Genomic DNA, 19,594 nt, shown 5'->3' with positions numbered 1-19,594 from the left:
CACACACACATACATACATACACACAAACAAACATCACCTCAATTCGTCGAGCTGAGTCGATTGGTATATAACACTATGGGTCTCCGAGCCTTCTATTGAAAATTTGGTTTTGTAGTGATCATATAGCATATATAGCCTTTATGTATACTTAGTAGGGTGGTTCAAAAAATCGATTTTGCTCCACAGTGCTCATCTGATTCTTCAACATATTCTGAGTGTCCTCTGAAAATTTGAGCTCATTTAAATTAAAACTGATTTAGCACAAGCCGTTTCAAGTTTGCATGCAAATTAGTATGGTGAAATTTATTTTTTCATTATACTGTTAATGACGCTTCTCCATCATGCACAGGTTAAAAGAAAACCTACATAGCTAAAAGGAATACTCAACAGCTTTCACCCAACGAAAACCGCATGTTGATTAACCGCCCCAATAATTAGTAATCGATTTTAAGACAGGTTGCGGATCTTTAGTCATGATCGTTAAACTTCTTTGAGGGCATCACTGAAATATGTAGTGCAACATAGTAGCCTGAATTTGTGTGTGCTATCTTTCGCGCCATGAGCAGCAATGTTGCCTGTTTAGGAGTTACGCAATTAGCTCCAGAAAACCACAGTATAAATTAAATTCGATTACTAATTATTGGAACGAATAATTGAGATGCGGTTTTCACTGAGTGAAAGCTGTTGAGTATTCCTTTTAGCTATATAGGTTTTCTTTTAACCTGCGCTTGATGGGGAAGCGTCATTAACAGTATAATGAAAAAATAAATTTCCCCATACTAATTTGCATGCAAACTTGAAATGGCTTGTGCTAAATCAGTTTTAATCCAAATGAGCTCAAATTTTTAGCGGACACTCAGAATATGGTAAAGAATCAGATGAGCACTGTGGAGCAAAATCAATTTTTTTAACCACCCTAATACTTAGTATACGAGAAAGGCAAAAATGGTTTTCGTACGGCCAAGTTGCCGACTAATATGCAATTAATTATAAATTACCTAAATAACTTTGCAACAGCCGTCAATAGCAGTATAACCGTTTCGAAAGACGCAAATTTGCAACAAATGGCCTCTCTTCTACGATTTTCCAGAACAACTCAGTGAGCCGAAGATTAATGCGCTTGTGCGTACATTTCTAACAATCGTACCAAGTATCGACCAAATCAAAAACATTTAAGCAAGATACAGATCAAGTCCGATGTATCAACCATTGATATTGTTCCGGACTTAGATTCGAATCCAGTCACAATCAGCATGGGATGCTTACGGAAGGCTCTGAAAGAGGTAGATCATCTCTTTAAACTGCCATCGCTTAGTCCCTTCACCGCGATTTGGTGTACATGGTCCAGAAGTTGAGGACGCCAGAGCGCAATGTTAATCGCCATGAAATTGAACACGACAGTTTCACTCAAGGTCGGGGAGAATTTCATTGCATCTATTTATCTGGTATTATGAAATTATAAATCAGTTCTTGTTATACCATATACACCTAACAAGTGTCATCTTTACTTTCACTATATATACAATCACCACCATGTAGCGATAATAGCAGATTGTTTTGCCAAGCCGTAGAAATTCATTATCGTCCAGCCTGACGATTATCTCGTTTACAACTATGTCACCCGGCTGTATATTTAAGTTTGCATAAGAAATGAGAAAACGAAACGATTTATACGTGACTTTGATGTCGTGCAAGATGTGGAGCACTTCCTAAGGATGTCTGTGAGTGTGAGTTTGTTCGGAGTATGTAATCTTCGAATCAGGGGCTTTCCCTAATCCAGCGGCTGTGGAGCAAGATTAGGCTGAAGATGGCTGAGATCGATTCTAGATTGGGTTCGAAATTTTCTGGGCAGAAAAACTATACGTGCTCGCCACACATATCATATGCGAAGGCACAAATAATATTTGGATTTCAGAAACCTCACAGATAATAATTATACGGGAGACAAATTGTAATTAAAATCTGATTAATGCCTACGGTACGGAAAAAGTTCTAAATTGCATATCTGGAAGATTTTCTCATTTTTTTTTAAATATTTTCCAAAAATGTATCTATCATACAGTTTGGGACTTTTTCCGTATCCTACATCAATCCGATTTTAATTACATTTTGCCTAGAATTTATTATAAGCATTTTAAAATGATCTTCCTATGCTATGCTGCAGGGTTTGCAGAAATCGCTCTCAATAGATAACGAACAACGATAAAAGAGAGGCAAAAACTGTTCCGAATCATAACAAGTCATGATAAGAAATTTATCAAACTTGTATACAAGTGCGAAAAAACAAAATCGGATTACTTGTCATAAGACGAGTTTGTACAATACCATTGAATTCCACCACTTAATTGTATCTTGACAGATACGTATTTCGACCTCAACAGTAAGGCCGTCTTCAGTGTCTCGTTCTTGACTCGACGCCTTATTGTTGAGGTCGAAATACGTATCTGTCAAGATAGAATTAAGTGGTGGAATTCAATGGGATTGTACAAACTCGTCTTATGACAAGTGAAGACATTCCACTAAAAAGCTCAAAATAATTTTCTTATCAGAATCGGATAGGCAACCCTTTACAGAAAAATGGTGATTCTCGCTTTGTTTTTGCTCCTTTCGTGTTGGTTACTGCACAGCTGTGTAGAACAAGTTGAAATGCATCATCAAAGCCAGGGCTCCCCACATTTGGAGCTTTCTAAATGAAATTTATCATGGGGTATAACATCCCGAATCAGATCTCTATCATGGCAGCTTGCACAAAAATTTATCGCGGTATGCTACATATCGTATATGTATATACAGAGATGATAAGTGAGAGACTTGCTCTTTCTCTTTAGGATTCAAAGCCTGCTATGCTGTAGGATCTGTCAAAGTTAAAACCGTCGTGTGTCTTCTTCTTATTTTTACTTGGATTCGTCTATCTATTGAGAGCGTTTTCTGCAAACCCTGAGCGCTGGTAAGAAAAATGATCTGGAGAGTTTGTGATGACTACACTCAGCGATCCGGTATAGCGTAGAAACACGGCTACCGACGACTAAGGACTACCGGGCGAAGATGGAAGACGAAGGACATCGAAGTACTTCGAGTTGACAGCGGCGCAACAAATCTGATAGCAGACGAACTGACGGAAACGTTAGCGAGGGCTTGCGATGCGTCGATGCCAAGGAAACTGGAGTCATTGAACAGATGACGCCCAAATTACTCGAGCTGTCTCAGAGCCAGGAAACGTTTTCAGAGGGCAAGGTCTGAAACGGTAAGAGCGTAAGATAGTTTTCCGAGAAGCTAAATCGGCTTTCAAACGGCCTGCTGGATACACTGGGGAAGCTTCTGGAAAGGATTATCCTTAATAGGCTGACGCAGCTCAGGGAGGGCGAGATTGGTTTGCCTGAAAAGCAGTTCGAATTCCGCAAAAGCAGATCGACGGTGGATGCAATTACGGCGGTCGTTGAAGTTGCACAGAAAGCATCCAAGAAAAAGAGGTGCGGCAATCGGTTCTGCACAGTAGTAATGATTGACGTCGAAAACGCGTTTTACAGCGCCAGCTGGGAGGCCATCGCTGAAGCGCTGCATGGAATGCCAGTCCTTGGCTATTTATGTAGAATCCTTAAAAGCTACTTCCAAACCGGATTCTGGTCTACGATACGAATTCGGGACAGAAGTCAATTAGGGTTACGGCGGGTGTTCCGCAAAGCTCCATACTCGGCCCAATTATGTGGAACGTTATGTTCAACGGGGTGCTAAAGCTGAAGTTTTCAAAAAGCGTGAAGATCTTTGGAATCGCGGATGATGGCGTTCTAACGATAACCGGAGAGTCGCTGGATAGGGTAGAAATGCTGGTGGCGGAGACTACTGACGTAGTTGAAAACTGGATGAATGGAGTCAAGCTGCAGCTTGCTTACTACAAAACTTAAGTGAGGCTGGTCAGCAACTGCCGAATCATCCAGCAAATGCAGATTATCGTCGGAGAGCACGACATACCATCTGTGCAGGCTTTGAGACATCTAGCAGTGATGATCGACGACCGGTTGAATTTTAACACCCATGTCGACTATTCCTACGAGAAGGCGGCTAAGATGGTCACTGAGCTTGCAAGGATCATGCCGAAGGTCGGTGGACCGAAAGGCAGCAGTAGGCGTCTTCTGGCGACCTATCATCCTCGATACTGAGGTACGGCGTTCCAGCCTGGGGAGCTGCGCTCAAGACGAAACGTAATCGCAGGAAGTTGAATAGCGTGTTTCGTCTAATGGCCATTCGAAGGCCGTGCGGAAGTTTCCTTCACCGGAGCTGGTGGATCACCCTCGACGCCGGGGGGAGTCAGGACCAGTTCTGCAAAAGGTATGATCGTCAAAAGACAGAGAGCAAAGCGCCTTTTTCTATTTCAGGCGACCAAATGAAAGATTCGTGGGATCTTTGATAAATTTCGCATGAAAGGCAGTCTTGAAAGGAGGTTGTGATTTATTTTAAAATTAAAATTTATAAAAATAGATAAATACAAAGAATGGTGACTAGTCAATAAAAATAATCATATTTCTTTAATTCAACGAGTTGAAAGTGGTATTACACACAAAAACAAAGCAGATATGGCACACTTTCATGCCCTGACACGGAACAAATATTTTTTGAGATTTTTGTAGAATGCAATTCATTCTTCGCGTTTGTGTAGATATTAAAAGAGGCAGATATGTAAAGGTAAACATTGCGTGACATCTCTTACTGAAAATGAGAAATTGCAGTACTGGTCAGGGCACACACACATGCAGGCATCCCCTCAATTCGTCGAGCTAAGTCGATTGGTATACATACAACACTATAAGTCTCCGAACCTTTTATCAAAAGTTCGGTTTCGGAATGATCCTATAGCCTTTACGTGTGCAATCAAACCTCCATGAGTCGATGTTCTATGACTCGATATGGACTCATGAAAGCAAATTATTCCATACTAATAAATATTGTCTGGGTTACTGTGACGGTCCCTCCAATGAGCTTTCCAAGGATTTTTTTTCCACATCTCGTTATTTCCATGAGTTCATGGTCCCTTCCATTCAATATCGACTCATGGAGGTATGACTGTACATAGTATACGATACTGTCAGTATAGTATACGATACTAAAATCAAAAACTCCTCTAATTTGAGAAAATTTATTTAAGCTTTTGAGTGGAATATCTTCAACTGTCTAAGGCGAGTTTAGTTATTTCCATTTAATTCCACCACGTTTTGTTATTGTTTCAGATACGTATTTCAACCTCAACTGTGAGGCCGTCTTCAGTGTCTCGTACATGACTCGACTTCGACATTCTCAACTGTTTCCGAAAATTTTATTGTACGCCGCCCAATTTTATTGTATAATCGCCCGTAATACATTAATTAGTATTGTACCTCCAACTACAACAAGTTAGATCAATACGATTTCCATGTTCTAAAAACTTAGATGTGAATATGTACATTTTGTGGAAGATTATGATTTGAAAAATGTATTGGGGGTAACCACAAGTTGGGTGGTTTAATACCCGGAACATAGGCAATTAACTTTGATTGAACTGAAGATTTTCATACTAATGCATATCACGAACATAAGCATTCCATTTCTCCCAACCTACTTTTGTCTATTTTCACAAATCTACCAGTCGATTTTCACAAATCACATCATTGGCCCATTGTGCAGTGATTGCCGAGTGAATACTACATCATGGCTATTTACCATCTGCAACTCTCTCGTCGTCGACGTCGTCGTCGTCGAGGTACTGTTTGCTTCATGTGGGTGCGCGATACAAAACAAGGATGGAACTCGATAGCGAAACCAAACAAGTACCACGTCTTCGTTGGTGGTAGGCATTTTCCACTGGTCAAAGTGAAACAATATTATCAACGCACTATCGCTACGCAAATTATCGGAAAGAAGAGAATGAAAATCACTTACGTTGTTCCGATGAGGATTGCGGTTGACCTGATTGGGATGACTGTTTCAACAGCGGTTGCTTCTCCGACTCTCCGTCCATGGTGGTGATGCGGTCTACTATCCAGCGGGTTTCTGGTTTAATCCAAGAATTCTAGCAGACCTTGAAGAGCGCACTTGACTTTAATTTAGCTTCACTTACACTTGTTCTGCCTGCCCCACTCTTCCACTCTTTCGCTGTTGTTTCAGCCAAATATTGCACTTACAGATAAAGATAAGAATGAAGCTTATAAATGTTTTTCATAATCCATTATTTGCACTTCACAATGGACAAAAATACAAAATATTGCGACAAAATAGACAATTTAATGTGTCAACCCTGGAACTTAGATTAAATTGTTGTTAGGGTTTTTTTCAGTTTTGATTCATAATCCCATCTTGTTGAATTACCAAAAAAAAAACACTGATTAATCCATCTAGTCGGAATTATTCCTTTCTGCGTTTCAAAAAAAAAGTATTTTCGATAGACATCAGGATCTTCCGTCGAATGCAACTAAGGTTCTGCTCGGGTTAAATGTAGGTGTTAAAAAAGTGAGTTCATTGCGCACATGCATACATACATGCGGAATCAAGAACAACACCACAATATTAGCAATTAAAAGTGAGGTTAGGTTTCGAAAAATTTCGAAACTGGAATCAAAATTTACGCACTATTATCACTTCAATTGTATGAATCAAAGCAGGGTTTTTATTATCAAACATTTTCTTCCATTTTAAGCACAAGAAACAGTGCATATAACGTGTCAATCATCAATTTGTCGAATGATGATCCTTCGTTTTTAACCTCACTTTTATCTGCCAATTAGTTGATCTGGTGTATACATGCCCGAATGGTATACATGCCCTATAAAAAGTTGGTGTACGAGAAAGGCAAAATTAACCGAAAAAAAACTGTGGAACAATATAATCGCATTCAATGTAGAAGAATAACAACATTAATAGCAATATAAAATAGGGGTAATTACGGCTTTGGCAGGTTTTGTTCTATTATTGTCAGGGGTTTTTTTATGACTGATTACGCTTAAATTTGGCCAAAACATTCTTTGCATATCAAAGAATATTGTGGCTAAATTTCATAAGATTCGGTCGACAAAAACCCCCTCCCAATAATAGAACAAAACCTGCCAAAGCCGTCTGTTCCCCTACAAGCAGTTTATAACAACAAATAAAAAAAATTAAAAATACCTATTTCTGATTCTGGAAAAAGTGTGAGAAATGATTTGTTCCATAGTCACGAATTACGATAATTAAGGACTATTTAATCTATTGTAAAATTTGTGGGCACTTTTACGATGACAGAGTTTCTTTCCCGGCCATGATTCAAATTTCGCACCTTCCAACTTTCATCAAAATATTTCTACAACAAAAAACATTATTTAGCACATCTTTTTGGTCTCATTGGGCAGCTTATGTATCATTATGTATAAAAATAGTAAAACTATTGAAAACAATCAAGTAACTATTGATTTACAATCAAAAGCTTTTTTGTTTTCCGCTCATTTTAGCTATGCCAAATAAATTTTGTTCTAGCGTTTTACTTAAAGATGATTCCTTCCTATTGGAATCTTTGAAAAAGATGTGATAGGAAAGGGTTGATGTTTTGTTGAAAAAGGTAACATTGTATAGTATACAAATATTCATCAGATTAAGGTTGAATATTTTTTAATTAGAATTTTTTATATTTTCACTAACCATAAAGCAACTTGTAGTTAAACAATAATTTTATTGAATTGCTTCATGTTGTTACAATGTTAAACATGAGTACAATGTCGAACACATTTTTCGGACCACACAGTTCGAACTTACAGACCTCTGAAAGGACAAAAAATAGGACCAACTGCAGCATCTCTAAAACTAAGAAACAAGACAATAAACTTATTCACTATGTCAAAAGATATTGGTAAGTAATTATCATTGGGCTGGTGGTCATGACTCAATTCTCACGTTCTGACCCTGAAAAATTAATCCAAAGTGGTGGTCCTATTTTTTGCCCTTTCAGAGGTCTGGTAGTTCGAAGACCGTGGTCCGTAAAATTCGAACCCTCGATTGAGGCAATTTAAGGTCAATTCCCTGGGCAGCTTAAATTTCACCTCGACTATCCAAATACAAGCCGATATACGGCCCTCCAAAGTTGGTCATTCTGTAAAAAAAACGGCCTCTGGTCTTATAATTTTGTCCGACACTGTAACCACAGTGCTGTATTACTGTTCCTGTTCTTTATCTCTTCTTCTGTTTCTTCATTGATATTACATCCTCCACTGGGACATTGCCTCCTCGTAACTTCAGTTTTCAAGTAGAAAACGAAATACGTATATGTTGATACAAAGTGATTATAGTGGAAGTAAATGGAATAGTGAAGTCTCGCTTAACTTTTCAAAAGGACCTAAGTAACATTTTTCTCATGAATTAATTTGAATAGCGCAATCAACTCAACAATATGAAAGCTATTGATTGCGCTATTCAAATTAATTCATGAAAAAAATGTTACTTAGGTCCTTTTGAAAAGTTAAGCGAGAAGTCTTCTAATTCTGTAACATTTCCCCTAAGACGCTCAATAATAATTAAAGATTGTAGATCTTACTATTTTTGTCGCAATATTTTGCTTATCGTTCCATTGTTCATTATGCCCCCGGAAGATTGCCAACCACAGAAAATTCTACGTCAAAATTGCACAACGTAGACCATGTTGTAAATTGAAATTTTGAACGTTCCTTCATATTTTTTCCCATTGAAATGTACAAGTATTTCACGAGACTCCAACCACTTTTCTATTAAACTTATGACGAACAATGGAAATTACTGCACGAAACTGCACCACCATTTAAAAATCACCTCTCCTTTCGCCAGTATTGCTTTTTTCTTTTTCGCACCAAATCTCAGATCGCGGATTAGGAATCAACTTGTATCAAACGCGTAACCGGTTTTAAAACCAATCAGCACTAAAGCTGACCAAAACTACTCCGAAAATCAATTAATTTACAGGGTAATTTTAGTTTTTTTTACAATGGACGCACTACTAAGCTAGAGATAAACGAATGAATCATCGTGAGAAAGAAACAAACGGACTGCGCTAGCTCGAAACGATGACAGAAGTAGAGCAGACAGCAGAAACTGCATCCAATGATGGCGAAAAAGGGAACGAAAAAGCCGAACCGTCAAGGCGGAGCAAAGCAAAACGTCAAAACCAAGGGGTCCGAAATTGAAAAATATGCACGGTAATCAAGATCTACCCAGCGGTATGGGTTGATTAATGATTCTTATGAGTGGTGATGATTATCACGATCATCAAACCGGCTCAGATCTCTCTAATTGTTTTCGAGTTTTGACATCAAAACAAGAAGCAGTCGAAAAAAGAATCTGCTGCAAACAAGCCAAAGGTAAGCGATACTTTGCAAACTGTGTTTAGAAAGTTTGTCATAAAATTCTTGTATTTCAGTTTTGCTGCATAATTTTAAGCCTTCTACAATACCACCGAAATATACGTACAAGTCGAAGAAATTGACAGTCAACAATCAGTTAACCTAGAGTCCACCGTATTTATCACCTTTCTCTGCGGACTTAGAGCTGCACTGCTTCCAAGATGTCGATGCGCCCGGATGACCACCGTCGCAAGTGGGATCGCAAGGAATACGAACGCATAGCTCAGGAACGGCTATTGGCCAAAACATCGACCGCCACTGAAGATGGTAAGTGAATATTCTGTTTCGGATTCGAAGGTTGCATGATCTTGCCTTGGGCAGGTATGATGCTGATCATTTAATTGAATTTAGCTTTTTTCCAATAACTCATTACAAATGCTGTTTAAATCCAGGATTGTGTGGTAGAATTGTAGCACAATTAAAAATAATCAAAACAGTACTGTTAAGCTTCGCCCTGATAATTCTTCGGTAAAAAGTATTGTCCAAATGAGTGACGATGTCCACGAGCCTGTCGTGAACAACCATTTGGTACCCTATGTCGTACAAACCATGGTTCTTTACAAATCCTCAGAATGTAAGAGAACCGAGTTTTTTTTTAGTATTTGGTCGGAAAAATCGACCTTGATCTGACCATAGTTTTTTTTATTTGTAACAATTAAAACTTCAGGGATAACTCACCGTTAATAGATGATACTAATATTACAGAACCGGTCACAAAGGAACTGCTCAAGCAGCGTGAGTACAAGGTTGACTTGGACTCGAAGCTGGGCAAGAGTATGGTCATTAACAAGAGCACCCCGTCGTCGCAATCCGGCGGGTACTACTGCAATGTGTGCGATTGCGTCGTAAAGGATTCGATCAACTTCCTGGACCACATCAACGGCAAGAAGCACCAGCGCAATCTGGGCATGTCGATGAAGGTGGAGCGGAGCTCGCTGGACCAGGTCAAGGAACGGTTCAAAATCAACAAAAAGAAAACCGAGGAGAAGAAAAAAGATTACGAGCTGGAGAGCCGGGTCAAGGAAGCCAAAGAGGAAGAGGAGCGCTACCGAGAGTACAAACGCGAAAAGAGGAAAGAGCGCAAGAGGAAGATTGAGGAAGTGGACGAAAGTGAGGCAGGCACATCCGAACTAGCTGCCGTCATGGGTTTCGCTGGATTCGGTGCCAAGAAGAAAAATTAGGATTGTATTATTATTTCGAAGGAATAGTATTGTTCTGGCTACTCAATTGTTTATTACACACAGTTAGAGTGAGGGTACTAAAGAACACATCTGGTTACAATCTCTCAAGAAATGCGCTTGTTCAATCAACTCCTGTAACAGAAACTGCGTATCCCATGCATGTGTGCCACCAGATTTGCATACATTTGAGTCGTAAATTCCGTTGGCTAAAGCGGACAATGGAAACGTACGAACATAAACGTCCTAACAAGTAGAGCAACAACACAGCTACTGACAGAAAGTAAATTTCTAAAGTGTTTTCACTTAAGTTTATCTTTAGAATCATAACTTATTGTGGTAGATATTATGGCAAAACCATTACAACGCGAGTATGTATAGATAAATATATATAATTAACTATCCAAGAGCGCATTTTTTTACTTGGTGACGATCTTGTATTAATGTTTACGGCTCTGTTTATTTTCGTGTTCATGACATATTTAAAATTTTAAAATTTAGTTCAATCAAAGTTGAATGCCTATTTTCCGGGTATTAGACCACCCGACTTGGACATTCATTTGCAATTTTCTGAAAACTCAGATGTGAATATGCACATTATGTGGAAGATTTAGATTTGAAAAATGATTTTAACCAACTACGCTACGAACGACTTCCGTCGGTCTTCGCAATTTAGCGAATGAGCCCGAGATTCCCAAATCGGACGCATTTTCAAAGCACTAACAATCTATTTCCCAAACCAATCAGTGCGGATCGGACTAGTCATCAATACGTCAAAGACAAAGTACATGATAGAAAGAGATTCAAGAGACGACAATGTAAGCCATCCACCATGAGTTTGTATCGGTGGCGACAAAAATGAAGGGGGTTGAAGAATTCGTGTACTCGTGGCTCCCTGGTGACCTTCGATATGGATGGAACTTAAATATCTTACAATATGTCAAATTCGTTTTTAAAAAGTTCCAACCTAGGTTGGAACCAGTTCCAATCAGGAAGGAAATCTCAACTCATTTTTATTATATAGGGTAAAGTGCCCAATAGTGGACCCCCAACCAATAGTGGACCCTCCAGCCATTTTTGCATTATTACAGCACAATGTAAACATTTTGCTATGAAATTCCATCGGGAGAACCTACCTTACAGTTCTATGATTTGATTACATGCATTGGAAATGCTATGGAAAGTAAAAATAGATGATTTTTTACAATTCTATAAAAAATAAACACGAGAGTGTCCATCATAGGAATATTTTGGGGGGTCCATAATAGGGAAGAAGAACGTCCCGAAACGGAACATAAAAATCAAATGAAGTGTCGACTATAGGGAAGCAATTTCCTATTATGGACCCCCAGGGGGTCTACTATAGGCCGAATTCAGTCAGACTTTAAAATGTTAATTTCAACGAATAACGTCGAGTATTTGCGTGTTTCATGTATGTATCGTGAAGAGGAGATGCAGAGCTTGATATTAGATATCACGCAGAATTAATATTTTGAAAATTTCCATTCCTTATACCAGGAAGAGCAAAATTTCGCTACTAGGGGGTCCACTATTGGGCATTTTACCCTAGAAGATAGAAGATGATCTGATTAGTCAAGGCCAACGCACTGCCAGTACAGTGGATGTCCTGGATCATATGTTTCGAATCAAAACAAACACGATGCTACGCACACCAACATATCCACTGACAGATGGAACTGAAAATGTTTTTTTATTCAGGGTTCGGGTTGGCACTGACCCAGGTAAATATAAAAACGAATTCGACATTAGACGGAATTCAATGAGACTAGATAGAAAGGTGAGGAAGAAGACCAAATGCAAGTGTATTAGTGGATGATGGAAAATGTAAACAGCAAATGGTGACGTACATATTTGCACGGCTTCTTATGGGAACTCGTTTGAATGTAGTAGTGAAAGATGTTTCGCCATACACGAAAGGCACGCACACAATATATGGATTTCCATACCTTAGTATTTATTTACATTGGACGGAATTCACAACAATCTTCTTCTTCTTATTGGCATTACGTCCCCACACTGGGACAGAGCCGCCTCGCATCTTAGTGTTCATTAAGCACTTCCACAGTTATTAACTGCGAGGTTTCTAAGCCATTTTACCATTTTTGCATTCGTATATCATGAGGCTAGCACGATGATATTTTTATGCCCAGAGAAGCCGAGACAATTTCCAAACTGAAAATTGCCTAGACCGGCACCGGGAATCGAACCCAGCCACCCTTGGCATGGTCTTGCTTTTTCCAGTTTTCTGCGAACGGTGATGGCTGCCAGCTTGCCTGCGGGTTAGACTAAATTCACTTCATCAGCACCTTTTTATATTGCACATTGGTCAGAATGCTCGGTACGGTGGGTCAGAGACTAAACCGCAGGCAAGCTGGCGGCCATTACCGCTCGCGGAAAACTGAATAGCCGTGCATCTTATCGCTAGGCTAAAGGCCACCTTACACCTCGGGAAAATTTTCCGCCGGATTTTGGTCCCCGTGCATTTTAAATGGGGCCGGGATTATTTATAATTTTCCGTGCCCAAATCCCAAAAACATCGCATATGCAAAAATACATGGGGAAAAATCCGCGGACCAAATTCCCGAGGCGTAAGGTGGCCTTAAAGGTAGCCTCACACCTCGGGAATTTGGTCCTTTGGATTATCTATTATCTATCCGACATTCTGGCTACGTGTCCGACCCGCCGCAGTCGTACGATTTCCGCGGTGTGAACGATGGATGTTTCTCCCAACAGCTAATGCAACTCGTGGTTCATTCGCCTCCTCTACTTACCGTCCGCCTTAAGGTAGCCTCACACCTCGGGAATTTGGTCCGCGGATTTTTCCCCCATGTATTTTTGCATATGCGATGTTTTCGGAATTTGGGCACGGAAAATAAAAATCCCGGCCCCATTTAAAATGCACGGGGACCAAAATCCGGCGGAAAATTTTCCCGAGGTGTAAGGTGGCCTTTAGCCTATAGCCTCACACCTCGGGAATTTGGTCCGCGGAATTTTTCCCCATGTGTTTTTACATATGCGATGTTTTCGGGATTTGGGCACGGAAAATCAAAATCCCGGCCCCATTTAAAATGCACGGGAACCAAAATCCGGCGGAAAATTTTCCCGAGGTGTAAGGTAGCCTTTAAGATAGCCTCACACCTCGGGAATTTGATCCGCGGATTTTTCCCCCATGCATTTTTGCATATGCGATGTTTTCGGGATTTGGACACGGAAAATCAAAATCCCGGCCCCCTTTAAAATACACGGGGACCGAATTCCGGTGGAAAATTTTCCCGAGGTGTAAGGCAGCCTTTATCGCTCGCGGAAAACTGGATTGCTTTCCCTTTTCCGCTGAGAGGCTTGTCCTCCTTAAATGCCGTCATTTCGATTCACTTTCGCGTAGATTCAAATGAGTGTGTTTGGTAAAATATCGATATTTTTTATTAAACCGGACATCCCCAGTGCATCCAGATGAAAACAAAACTTTGGCGCCAACGAGTGAGCAGATGTGACAAAATTCGCAAAATTCGATTCAATTGTGTCGATTAGTGGGTGCCGGAGTGTATTTTCAATTTTATTTTTAAATTTTGCATTAATATCATAGATCTGTAAAGTGTAAACATGGAGTTTTCTCCACGCCGTGCTCGACTTAATCCGGAAGTTGATTCGAGTTTAGATGAGATGCTGGAATGGTTGATTCCACACAACGTTGCACTGTACGCGATTCCACCAATGGTAGATCTATCTATTACTGAGCTACAAGCGTTGGCCCTGGAACGATTGAAGGTACTTCGCATATTGGAACAAGCCACCAACAAGAATATGTCATTGATGTCGGAAGAGGACCGTGAAACGGTATTAAATGAGATGACCCATGGCGGACTTAAGCACTATGTAAGATTATGCCAGGGGAACCACTCCAACGAACAGGATATTTCAGCCAGGAGAAAGGATTATTTGTCGCATTTTATTCTGCGATTTGCTTATTGCAGTACGGAGGAATTGAGACGGTAATACGCTTAATCATTAAATTCATAACATGCACCAATGGATGATCGAAAACAATATTGGAGCGCAAACTGTTTTGTGACACAACATTTTAGTGACAAATACCCTACTAATGACGGTACTATCTTACAGGTGGTTCATAACTCGTGAAATGGAACTATTTCGATTGAAATTTGCGGGACTTTCACAGCAGGATGTACAAGACTTTGTACAGGGTTACGAAATGAAATACACTCCGTTGAACTCAGAACAGAAGGCGGATATTCAGGACGATCTCTACGATAGTACATTTCAAAGCACCGAGGAACTAGAATCCATGGATTTCTATAAGGTGCACTTTACGGAAGTTCTTGATTTGGTTAGTAGTCGCAGGTGTTACGTTAAGGAAGGTTTTGCTTATGTGAGTGCAGGTGATTTCGTATCGATTATCGCCAATAAGCACCAGCAACTGTTGGAAGATGGGTTACAGGCCCATCTACGACTGCTTCCTGAGGTGGAGAACGATGAACGATTTACGATGATACTTAAAGAATTGCATACCTCCTACACAGGCAAAGATTATAGGGTCGCCAAATCCGGTCAAGTTCCAATTGAAAGCTTGGATCAATTGTCAAAGAAATCTTACCCTCTTTGCATGCGCTACTGTCACGATACATTGCGGTCAACGCACCATCTAAGACACGTAGGACGTCTTCAGTATGGATTGTACTTGAAAGCCATCGGGGTGACTATGGAGGATTCTTTGCGGTTCTGGCGAGAGGAGTTTACCCGGGGAAAAGTTACGTTGGAGAAGTTTGAAAAGGAGCACGCCTACAATATTAGGCACAATTACGGAAAAGAGGGCTCTCGTATCAATTACGCTGCCCATAACTGTATGAAAATCATAACAACGAGCGTGGGACCTCAGGAAGTTCATGGTTGCCCATTCAAATTATGGGATTCTTCAGTACTGAAAACGCAGTTAAGTTCTTTCGGTTTGAGTGCGGCACATGTCGAAGAAGTTGATAGCTTTGCCAGCCGAGGTCATTATCAGATTGCTTGCGGAAAATATTTTGAAATTTCGCATAATACTAAACTAGATGAGGGCATCGTTCATCCCAACCAGTACTTTGAGCTTAGTCAGATAAAAATGGGAGCTCGGGCACCAAAAGTCAAATCGAGCCAGGGATCACACGGCGTCACTAAGTTCGAGAGCCAGGACTCAACTCCGTTGGTTCACGGCATGGATGAAACTGCCAAATTAGATGAAGAAGACGACAACGAGTTGTGGGAGTTGATGCAAACCAACGATGCAGAAATCAAGGAGAAGAAAAGTGAACAAAAAAGCCCTCTGTTAGCAGCCGGTACAAAAAAGAATGCGCATCCGGGAGTTAAAACGTTGGACTATTGGGAAGGCGAGGATGATTTTGATGCTTCTCAGGTAAATATGGAAGTTTAGATTTTACTGCTGATTACCCTCTAGAAATATAAAATGTGCTGTAATTCTACTTCGAAATTCCATTGTGAAAGAACTTCATTAGCGGCGCATGGTTCGTTTTAAGAGATATTTCGGCACGAGCGCAGTTAAAAGTTGATGGTATGGATCCAAAAGTTTCTCCTATACCGACATTTCTTAATCGCTTATCCGTTTTATAATTAGGTATTCCGTTTCTTTCTTACGCTAGATAAACAACATGCGGTATATGACGCAAACCTCAAACCATAGCCTGATATACTGCGGTTGAGCACATTTATTGTTGTAGAACTTCATATTTTGAAGTTTCACCCAAAATTATGCCACTAGGCGGCTCGCTTACTTTCCTTTGGTTATTAGGTACGCAAAGTAGAAAAAAAACGATAATTAACCACAATCTCTCATTTAATCCACCAAATGTGTATATATTATACCCCCGAAATAATTATGTATAACAAATTCGCTAATTTTCATAAAAAATGGTCATGTTTGAGAATCAAAATACTCGATTTCTAGCGATTAGATTAAGGACATATTTTGCATCCTAGCATAAAAGGGCCTGATTTTTCAAATAATGTATGATTTTTGTATGCATGTTTACTAAATTATTATAATGACACTCCACTTGTATATATTTAAAAGTGGTAGCACGCCTGTAATAATTATTTCCAGAATGATGAGCGCATCTGCGCTTTTTGACAGTTAACCCATGCATTTTTTGTCAAAACGCGGCGCCGCCATTCTGGCTGGGCCATCACGCTTTTCCACCAAAAGTTACCACTCACCATTCATTCTGTGGGTTTGCAAGGTGAGGACGAATGTAACGCTACTGGCTGTACGCACCCGAGCCCACCCAGTGTTATCATAGTGAGCGTTGTATTTCTGTATATTGGCCCTGACAAAAGTGAGAAAACAAAATGGGGGTCGGCTGATGCTGTTTTATTTCACCCAGCAAGTGATATTGAACGTCAATTTTAAAATGTTTATTAAAGCGTTAAAACACATTTTAGCCAAAAATTGTTCATTTTTTTGGGTTAGAAATTCAATTTACTTTTATATAGGTAACACGAAAGTTGAATTATTTGGATTAAAAAAACAAGCGTAGATAAGGAGCCTAACATGTAGTTTTTTCAAAATTCTAACCCAATGTATTTAAAAGTTTTCAGCATATTACTGTTAATAACATTTTAAAAGCATTTTAAAGTATACTTTCTATACTTCACCATGTTGAAAAACAGTAATTTCACGAACACGTCCATCGCCGCTAGATGGCCGCGTCAAAGCGAATAAATAAATTCAGTCGTTGCTAATCACTGTACCTGTTCAGACGTTTTATTTCTATCAGGTTATTAGCCCAGGATAGCTCATAGCAACCGGCTGATAAAGTGATATTTTTATCAAGAACTGGAAATGGACTATTACCACCTCAAGACGGCGTTGCAATTGGAAATGTCCGTGATTCTGCTCAAGTCGACGGTTCTGGCAGCCAGAGGAATGTGGACGGTGGAGGAAATCAGCAAGCAAGAGTGTGCGAGCAAAGAGTTCCATTCAACAGCGTGTTCCATCAATCTCTGGACAAGCTGAAAGGCCGTGACGACTATGCGGCGTGAACGTTCGGAATGCGGGTGGTAATGATAAAAAAAGGAAACTGGCGTGCTATAAATTCCCCGGACAACGTTCATGTTAGTGACGACCTCTCGGACCGTGCCTTAGCGACGATTTGCCTGAGTATCGAAAAGTACAATTACAGTCTGGTCCAGAACGCTCGAACAGCCAAACAAGCTTGGTCAAGTCTCCGAACGGCGTTCAAGAGCAGTGGGAAGTATAGAAAGATTAGCATGCGCGGAAGCTGATGAGATTGGAACTTGAAGACTGTTTATCCGTTGAAGAGTATGTGGATGAAATTTTGACAACGAGCCAGAAACTTCAAGAAATTGGTTTCCCGCTCGACGACGAGCGGATGTCATTGATTCTCATGATAGGACTGCCATGGAGATATGAGCCAATGGTAATGGGCATGGACGCATCAGGAGTCAAGTGGACGGCAGATTAGGTAAAATCGAAGATTCTCCAGGGCGTGACGTTTGAGTCTGGTTCTAGGGCTGGAAGATCAAGTGGAGCACTGGCAACGTCGTGTCCGACACAAGGAGTCAGGAAAAAGGACAAATCAAAAATGAAATATTTCAAGTGCGAGAAGCTTGGGCACTACGCGTCGGAATGCCAACAGAACCGGGTTTCAAGAACGAAAAGAATTTCCGATGGTAAGTGCTGTAGCCTAGATGTCACTAACATTAATTGTGTTTCAGACCTTGTAGTGAACCTTCTATCTGTGAGTCGCATCTGTCAGAAAGGCTATTGCATCAATTTCACGTAAGATGTATGTGAAGTCAAACTCGATTCTACGGGAGAAGTAAGGGAAGCATCAACGGTCACCATTCAAGTCTAGCGGCTCAAAAGCGAGTGAAGCCCTCGAGGTGATCCACTCGGACGTGCGAGGAGCAATTGAGACGCCTTCGCTTGGTGGGAACAAGTATTTCGTTACCTTCATCGATGATGCCAGCCGAATGATCTTCGTCAATTTTCTGAAATCCAAGACAGACGTGTTTGAAGTGTTCAAGGAGTTCAAGACCAATTCCGAAACTCAGACCGGAAGAAAATTGAAGTGCCTGCGGACTGACAACGGCGGAGAGTATGTTGGTAAACATTTTGTCGAATTTCTCAAGACGCACGACATTCGTCACGAGAGCACAGTGCCTTACAATCCGGAGCAAAACGGGCTAGCTGAACGCATGAACCGCACGATTCACGAGCGAACTAGATGTCTACTGTTAGACAGAAAAATGGGCAAACGGTTTTGGGCAGAAGCAGCGTCGACAGCTGTCTACCTAATCCAGTGGTGCTCAGCACGTTGGGCGTTTTTTTCCTTAATTTACATGTCAAACAAAAAAAATGAGATTTCACCTTACAAGTTAGTACTTAGACGAAAGCTTTTAAATATATCTATCAGCTGAGGATATTAAAACAAATATTGGTGTTGAAATCATTCCGTACGACTTGATCAAAGTTAAATTACAGTGTGGCCCGCACCTTTGTGTCGCTTTGATCGTTTTGTACGGAGTGAGTTTAACACCAATATCCGTTTCATTACCCTCAGCAGATAGATATATTTAAAAGCTTTCAACTAAGTGCTAATTTGTATGGTCAAAACTCATTTTTATTGTGTGAGAGGAAAACGCCCAAAGCACTGAGCACCACTGACCAAATCAATCGTTCGTCGACGAAGGGCATCTCGATCACCCTCTTTGAGAAATTTACGGGAAGCAAACCGGACTTATCAAATCTACGTGTCTTTGGAGCAAGAGAAATGCCGTATATTCCAAAGGTAAAGCGTGCAAAGTGGGACCATGCATTCTGACTGAGAGCAAGTAGGTTTTTCAGAGCCGTGATGTGGTGATTCTTGATGGGCGCACGCGATCGTAGGTATCGATTGCGGAAGAAATAGATTCAACCGATAAACCGAAGTATGATGATTTTAAAGTTACATACAGCATCTTGTATCAAGTTTTTGCAACTTCGCAGTGCCAACGCA

At 40.4% G+C, this 19,594-nt stretch overlaps 3 protein-coding genes across 8 annotated transcripts in view; 2 read left to right on the top strand and 1 right to left on the bottom strand.

Annotated features, from left to right (window-relative positions):
• Nucleotides 1-9,028, bottom strand: part of LOC134211444 (type 1 phosphatidylinositol 4,5-bisphosphate 4-phosphatase-like) — a 33,399-nt gene extending 24,371 nt beyond the window's left edge. For 2 of the 6 annotated variants that reach the window (XR_009979023.1, XM_062688298.1), the window contains exons 1-2: nt 8,780-9,028; nt 5,912-6,148 (exon numbers count right to left, since the gene is read on the bottom strand). Coding sequence is in view for 5 of the 6 variants with exons in the window: in XM_062688298.1 (XP_062544282.1) it covers nt 5,912-5,990 (79 nt within the window). In the remaining variant the exon portion in view is untranslated. Of the gene's footprint in view, nt 1-5,911; nt 6,174-8,735 lie in introns of all 6 variants that reach the window. The other 4 variants (XM_062688300.1, XM_062688301.1, XM_062688302.1 and 1 more) reach the window with 4 other exon arrangements.
• Nucleotides 9,029-9,177: 149 nt separating this feature from the next.
• Nucleotides 9,178-10,951, top strand: LOC134211446 (zinc finger matrin-type protein 2). Its single transcript, XM_062688304.1, has 3 exons — nt 9,178-9,324; nt 9,384-9,633; nt 10,072-10,951. The coding sequence occupies exons 2-3, from the start codon at nt 9,528-9,530 to the stop codon at nt 10,545-10,547; spliced, it is 582 nt and encodes a 193-aa protein (XP_062544288.1). The 5' UTR covers nt 9,178-9,324; nt 9,384-9,527; the 3' UTR covers nt 10,548-10,951.
• A 3,070-nt stretch (nt 10,952-14,021) lies between these two features.
• LOC134211439 (DNA primase large subunit-like) lies at nt 14,022-17,383 on the top strand. The gene is made up of 3 exons (XM_062688290.1): nt 14,022-14,554; nt 14,685-15,972; nt 17,333-17,383. The coding sequence occupies exons 1-3, from the start codon at nt 14,166-14,168 to the stop codon at nt 17,366-17,368; spliced, it is 1,713 nt and encodes a 570-aa protein (XP_062544274.1). The 5' UTR covers nt 14,022-14,165; the 3' UTR covers nt 17,369-17,383.
• Nucleotides 17,384-19,594: the final 2,211 nt, after the last annotated feature.

Source organism: Armigeres subalbatus, chromosome 2, assembly GCF_024139115.2.
Source record: "Armigeres subalbatus isolate Guangzhou_Male chromosome 2, GZ_Asu_2, whole genome shotgun sequence".
Taxonomy (NCBI): domain Eukaryota; kingdom Metazoa; phylum Arthropoda; class Insecta; order Diptera; family Culicidae; genus Armigeres; species Armigeres subalbatus.
This window is presented reverse-complemented; position numbering and strand designations above follow the sequence as displayed.

What these genes read in the sequence shown, in the direction of transcription:
- LOC134211439 (XM_062688290.1), top strand. Translation starts at nt 14,166, where the DNA reads ATGGAGTTTTCTCCACGCCGTGCTCGACTTAATCCGGAAGTTGATTCG. An exon ending in AGTACGGAGGAATTGAGACG is followed by an intron (nt 14,555 to 14,684) that starts GTAATACGCTTA and finishes ACTATCTTACAG; the next exon opens with GTGGTTCATAACTCGTGAAA. An exon ending in ATGATTTTGATGCTTCTCAG is followed by an intron (nt 15,973 to 17,332) that starts GTAAATATGGAA and finishes GTACCTGTTCAG; the next exon opens with ACGTTTTATTTCTATCAGGT.
- LOC134211446 (XM_062688304.1), top strand. Translation starts at nt 9,528, where the DNA reads ATGTCGATGCGCCCGGATGACCACCGTCGCAAGTGGGATCGCAAGGAA. An exon ending in ATCGACCGCCACTGAAGATG is followed by an intron (nt 9,634 to 10,071) that starts GTAAGTGAATAT and finishes CTAATATTACAG; the next exon opens with AACCGGTCACAAAGGAACTG.